Source organism: Tursiops truncatus, chromosome 3 (genome assembly GCF_011762595.2).
Source record: "Tursiops truncatus isolate mTurTru1 chromosome 3, mTurTru1.mat.Y, whole genome shotgun sequence".
In the NCBI taxonomy this organism is placed as follows: domain Eukaryota; kingdom Metazoa; phylum Chordata; class Mammalia; order Artiodactyla; family Delphinidae; genus Tursiops; species Tursiops truncatus.
The window spans coordinates 8,660,943-8,667,831 of record NC_047036.1 but is presented as its reverse complement, the minus strand read 5'-3'; the positions used below and the strand labels follow the sequence as shown (position 1 = coordinate 8,667,831).

Sequence of the window (6,889 nt, the reverse complement as noted above, 5' to 3'; positions counted from 1 at the left end):
TCCGTCACACACATGCGTCCTCTCTGCCCCGTCTCTTCACATGCCTGTGAAATCCCCCCCACGTCCCTCCTTGCCAACCCCTACCTGCAATGATCTGCTTTCTAGATTGCTGTAGGTTACTCTGTATTTTCTAGAATTCTATATAAATGAAAAGCACACAGTACACTTTTTGTCTACCTCCACTCAGCATCATCATTTTGAGATTTGCCCAAGCTGTATATACGGATAGTGAACTGCTTTCTGTTGCTGAGCAGTATCTCATTATATGGATAATCATTTATCCATTCATCAGTTGATGGGCACGAGGATTGTTTCCAGCTTTGGGTTAGTACAAATAAAGCTACTATGAACACGCATGTGTTTAAGTCTTCATACGGACTTACACGTTTTCTTTTGGTGAAGACCTAGGAGTGGTAAGTAAACAGATTTTAACCTTTTAAGAACTGCCCAGCTATTTCCCAAAGCAGCTGTACCATTTTACATTCCCTCCAGCGGGGCGAGTTCCGGTTTCTCCACATCCTCCCCACCACGTGGTATGGTATTTTTAGTGTTAGCTATTCTCATAGGTATGAACGGGCATCTCATTGTGGTTTTAATTTGCATTTTACTTATGGCTAATTCTGTTGAACATCTTCTCATGTAATTTGCCATATATATATATATATATATATATATATATATATATATATATATCTCCTCTTCAGTGAAGTGTGTTAAATATTTTGCCCATTTTTAAAATGGGCAAATAGGTTTTCTTACTACTGAGTTTAGAGACTTCTTTATTCCGAACGCATTTTATCAGAAATGTTCTGTAAATATTTTCTGCCACTCCATGGCTTGTCTTTGTTTCTCTAAACACTGTATTTCAAAGAGCAGACGGTCTCAATTTTGATAAAGCCCAATTCATCAAATTTTTCTTCTATGGATTGTGCTTTTGGGGTTACAACCCAAGGTTGAATATTTTCCCCTTGGTCTTCTTCTAGAAGTTATATAGTTTGGGGTTTTAACATTTAGGACTGTAATCCATGAGTTAATTTTTACAACTGTTGAGATATGGATCAGTTTTTAATCTTGTACCTGGACGTCCAATTACTCCAGCACTATTTGTTTGACTTCTGCACCTTTGTCAAAAAGCAGCTATCTGTATACATGTAGGTCTATTTCTGGACTCTCTATTCTGCTCCATCACACCTTTGGATTTGTGCAGCTAGCAGAAGGGATTGCTCCATTTAAGCAAAGAAAGGAGTGAATGAGTGGGGTTCTCGTGTATGAAGCTTCTTGTCCTAAAGAAAAGTTACTGAACAAACATGGAGAAGCAGAAAGACATGGCACTGTTACATATGTAAAGGAAGAAATTTCAAAATGACGATTAGACAACGTCAAGTGGGTTACTGCTGTTGACATACAGACAGGTGTATGCCATGTGGGACTGAGCAGAAGTGGACTGCAAGAGGGTGAAAGAGGAACTGTGGTGTGGGTGTGTGGGAGGGGTGCCTGTATACACAAAACAGGACTTGAGCGCCACCAGGTCATCACAGCCTCGCCCAAGGTGAGTCCTTTCTGTGTTCCTTGTGGCATTTGACTCCTACCTACAATGGAAACTTCTGCTCATTTTTTTGTTCTTTTCCATTCTAACTGGGCTCCTTGAAGGCAGACCCTATACCTCATTCTACTACAGTACTAAGTACAGTGCTGGAAACAAAAGAGACACCAAAAAAAAATGAGAGTGGGGCTGGGGAGAATTCACCTCCTCAGACCCTCATTTCACTCGTGATGTTGGCTCTGTTCGCAACAAGAGTGGCTGCAAACTGCACAGTAGGAGGAGGGAATTCATGGCCACTTTCTGAGATTTCACTGTACAATTTCCTTTGCAATAAAGTTCAACTTCACAGATTACACATGCCCTATGGGATCAAATAGCATTTCACCTACCACCACTGCATTTGAAATAAATAAAAATGCATAAATGATTTAAAAAAAATCATAGAAAAAGTTTTGAACCTAGAAACAAAAATTAGAAACAAAAGGATCTCTTCACAAAGGGCACTTTAAAAACCTCAAGCAACCCTTTCCTTTTTCTCTGATACATATGATCAGTATGTGAAGTGGACTTTTACTCTATCCAAATCTCCACCTAAAAGACAACCTGGTGAAACTTTACACTCAGATCTTGCAGTGGAGGCGCAGACCTGGGTGGCATCCTGCCTGTGGCACAAGAAGAAGGGCTTCACTCTTCCCAGTGAGGATGGGCTGTAACCACAGTGGAGGGAGAGAGGGGGAAGGTGTGTCTTCTGCAACTATACTTTCAAGTTCCTACTTAGAACGGAGGGGCTATAATCATATGTAACTTGAGTTTTTTCTTCCATAATTATTATACTTTTAACGATCTGGATTATCTGCCTGTGCCAACTAATAATGCACATTTCATAATTCTGAAGCAATCTTGCAACAAAGCAAAAATAAACCAAAAAAACTAGGCTACAACTAACGTTTTTATTCAATTTTTCTCTCAACTCAGAAGGCAACAAACAACCACATAAAAAAGGGAGCACTTTAGAATATATACACATAAAGTTGGTCTGGGTATCTAAGGTATTTAATAGAAAACTAACATCCCAACTAAGTAAATGTTCTATTCATTGAGCTTCTACAACAGTCATTTCTAGGCCTTATGGTCATTACATTTTCATTTAAGGTACTATATTAATTTCATGACTACAAAATGAGGCACTCATACAAAATAGATGGGAATGAAAACAGATGTATCCTGTCTTATCTTTATGTTGTATTAAATGCCAAAGATATTGTTGGGGATTACCTGAAAGAAGCCCTTACTCGTGATGGCTGTTTTATTGATTAAAAAAATGACACAGGGCAGTAATGGACTGAAAGGAAAACATCTGATTGAGGGGCACGTTAATTAAGTAGATACAAGGAAGTTAGAGAATCTCCACAAGTGAGGCTTCAGTAATACCTTTGTAGTAAGACATTTGTTTTCTTCTTGATGGCAACTGAATAGGTAACATTCTAAAGGAGTATTTTAAACATAATCATTTAATTTTACAATATAAAAAACTTATCACAGTAAGTAGAGAGCTTTAAAATACTCAATCCTGAAAATGAGAGTAAGTAGCTCACTTGCAACGTTTAAAAAAGTGCCAGTGTTCTTATACTGGTGCAACATTCTTCAGAGTGAGTGAGTGTGTGTGAGTGTGTGTGTGTGTGTGTGTGTGTGTGTGTGTGTGTGTGTGTTTGCAAATGCAATACAATGTAGCAATGTCCAGTGCTTCACTGTTTTGTTTTAAAAAGTCATCAATTCAACCTAAATTCAAGAATTACACTTTAATAGTAGCATTTTGCCAATACAGAAAGGACATATCATCTAAGATCAAATCATCTGAGAAAAAGTTCTTCTCTATTACTTGAATAAGGGAAAGAAAAAACACAAGACAAGAATCCACAGTAATAACAGTTATATTAAATGCTGAAATAAAAATTACTTTTCATTTACATCTGGAATTGAGATGTCCAATCTCCACTGTTTCTCCAGAGAACAGGAAAAAAATCACCTAAAAACATGGAGGTTTTTAAGGCTAGCTATACACAAACTTCACATTGGCATTTTTCTTCAGTGTTCATCTCAACTATTAGTACTTAATAGTTTAAAAATCAAACAGAATTTGCTAATAATGAACAACTGCATACTTCATACTATGACCATTTGATAACTGGTCATGTAAAACTAACCCCAAATGTTGATTTGTCTTCAATTTATAAATAGTAAAAATAAAGCAAAAAGGTCTTCTTTCCTAATTAAATTCCTTGAAGACAGTCTTAGCCCAATGTAAAATGAAGCAAAACTACACTATTATTATTTTTTTAATTCTACATGAAGAAGGGCAGCAATACTAGCACTTTCTGAACTAGAAGTTTTAAATATTTATAAGACTATTGGTTAATAATAAAATCTTGATGCTACCCAAGTAAATAGTATGCCAGCAAATGCTTTCCTTATGAAAGTATTCACCTTATTGAAAAAAACAGGACAAAGCACAACTGAAAAACCAGGGGAAATCCTTAAGTAAGACAAGATAAAGTTATCTGCCAGTGAAATGGAGGGCAACTTTTTGGCCATTCATATATATATATATATATATATATATATATATTCACACACACACATATATATATGTATATTATATGTTGTTTTTTGGTGTTTTTTTTTTTTTTTTACAAAATATCTGATAAGATTCACTTAAAATTTTGTAGAATAACAATTTTTAATCTTTTGTGATATCTGCCTAGATCTCTTTCTGGTAAAACAGATAAGTGTGTTCCAATAACTTTATATCAAGATCTACAAATTCTCTGAAAAATTAAAAAAGAAACTTAAATTAACACGATCAAGTTATATGCCCAATTTGATAATATTTTTCTCCCAAAGAGAACAATTGATATAGACATACACCATGACAGGTGGCATTATGTTTAAAATGCTCCTAATTTTTACAGTAGGACTAAATTTCTAAGTAAAGGTAGGGCTAGCAAAGGCCTTATTTCAAATATGAGAAAGGGCTACTACAAACTGCGAAAAACTGTAACACTGAATCCTATGTCGAGTTTTTTTTTTTTTTTTTTTTTTTTGATACTGATGTTTTAAAGTAATCACTTACCACTTCAGGAAAAACTGTTGAAATATAAAACAACCAGAACGTGTTGCTTTTGGTAACTTCTGTTTGGCTGACTCTCATATTTTAAAAATTCTCAGATTTAAGCCTATGGGTTTTAATACTATATGGAAATTCTTTTATGGTTTCTTAAGATCTATGCTGTCCATTTTCTCTGAGAACTAAGTTATCATTCAAAAACAAACACTACCCTTACCATATACCATCACCATTAAAAACCTGGATCACATGCCCAACCATTCTATTTCTCTAAACTTCTAACTTGAAGCTTTGGTTATGAAGGAAAACCAAGTTTCTAAGTGTTCTGCTTTCTGAGATTTTTACAGCACGTTTCCAATGAAATACATTCTGTACTCCTATGTTAAAAGGCCAGCTCAGTCAGCTTCCTTCTGGTCAAATAAAATCAAGTTGGTTTTATTTATAGTTTTATTCTGTAAACAAAAAGCTCTGGAAACTTTGGAGAAATGCACTGCCCCTAATCCTCACCCAATGATGCACTAACCAGCAGGACCAGGGGTTCTAACCCGTCTTCTCTAACGCTGTCAATCTAAGACCACAAATCCCATCTACATTTGACAAAACATTTCAGTATGTCCTTATTCCAGGAAGATGCAGTATCACTGGTGATGTTATCCTGTAAGATTTATGATCTTCCATGACTTTGGCCACTGCTGACGAAAAGACAGCTGTGTGTGGGAAAAGGGGGCTGGAGGATCTAAGGAAAAATCTTCTTTTGGACTTCTTCTTTTCTCTAAGTATAGACACGTCCCTAACAAACACAAAACCCAACTCCTGATGCTGATCACTAGGAATATTAAATTATCAAAATTAAAAATAATTTCCTCACCTAGCACAATATACTATACAATATTACAAACACAGACACATGAAAAAAAATCAGGCAGTAGAAAATGTACAACAGCTTTGGTGTTATACAAAATAACTTCCAAAAACGATTGACAGTGAAGCACAAGTTCATGTTTTCTTACCACAGACACTCCACTGTTGATTTCTACTTATTTCCTTTTATGTTCTTGGTAAGGTCTGAACAGCCAAGACAGAATGTACAGTTCACTTAATAAGAACTGCTAGGAACACCAGGACATTGCATTCCAAAAGACGTCATTAAGAAGCCTTGCCTCTGCACTATGGCTCTGTGGCACATTTCCTGTCAAGATCACAGCAGGTCCAAAATAAAGTGACAACTAGATTTAATAAATTAATATACGTTTTGTTTAAAGATGTACAATGCACATTCTGTTTAATCCAAGGTTTTAGGGTATCCCGGAACTTCTATTTACACATATACAGACCTCAGACAGCAATGATGTCAGAAGATGCAGGAAGGGCAGCAGAGCCTCGCACTGCTGCTTGCTGAATGCTGAAAACCCAAGTCAAATACCCTTAACTTAAAAACAACGCTGAGAGATCACTGGGGAAAATCTCCAGAGAGAAGTCCACAAAAAAGGACACGTAAAGGCGGGGGAAGGTCAACGTAGTTGAGACAACCACTTTATTCTTGGGATGACTGTGAAGGCGGCGGAGATGTGCCTTGTTTGCCAGATTTCCGTTCATAGTTCACGAGGCGTTGGCCCACAAGGTACCTAGGTTGTTAAAAACAGGGTGGTTACTCTCTTATGTGATCTTACTTACTAAAACATTCTTCCTTAGAGCAGCCAGTGATACATTTTTTAAAATGTAAATCAGATCACTTCACTCCCACTTAAAACCCTTCAGTAGTTAGGTAGGTAGAAGGGGAGTCTAGAATGAATACTGGCAAACAGCACAAAAGCAGGCATCTCATAGCAAAGGTATGGATTTATGGGAAGACATGAGAGCAGCACATGTCAGAAGGCCTCAGATGCTATGCAGTGGAGTACAGGCTCTGGTCCATAGGTGAGGGGCCCTCATAAACTGACTCTTGGAGGCCAGAGGTAGGTAAGGTAGAAGAAACTTATTCAGGGGATTTATCTGTTATGGATCATATTTTACAAAACAGGTAAGTGGACAGATCTGAAGAAATGGACTGGAAATATGATAATCAGAAAGCTGGGTAGGGAGGAGAGTAAAACCTGAAAAGCTCTAGTTCTAAAGAAAAGGAGAAATCAAAGGACAAAGATTTCAAGGAGGTCAAAGGAAGAGGGCACAGAAATGACTGTATGCAAGTGACTGACAGAAGGTACGAGGTTATGGTCCAAGAA

General features: G+C 36.9%; 1 protein-coding gene across 4 annotated transcripts in view; it reads right to left on the bottom strand.

The window, feature by feature from the left end:
* Positions 1–2,474: 2,474 nt before the first annotated feature.
* Positions 2,475–6,889, bottom strand: part of MARCHF6 (membrane associated ring-CH-type finger 6) — a 76,343-nt gene continuing 71,928 nt past the window's right edge. For all 4 annotated transcript variants that reach the window (XR_012330626.1, XM_073802011.1, XM_019951078.3 and 1 more), the window contains one exon: positions 2,475–6,292. Coding sequence is in view for 3 of the 4 variants with exons in the window: in XM_073802011.1 (XP_073658112.1) it covers positions 6,202–6,292 (91 nt within the window). In the remaining variant the exon portion in view is untranslated. The remainder of the gene's footprint in view (positions 6,293–6,889) is intronic.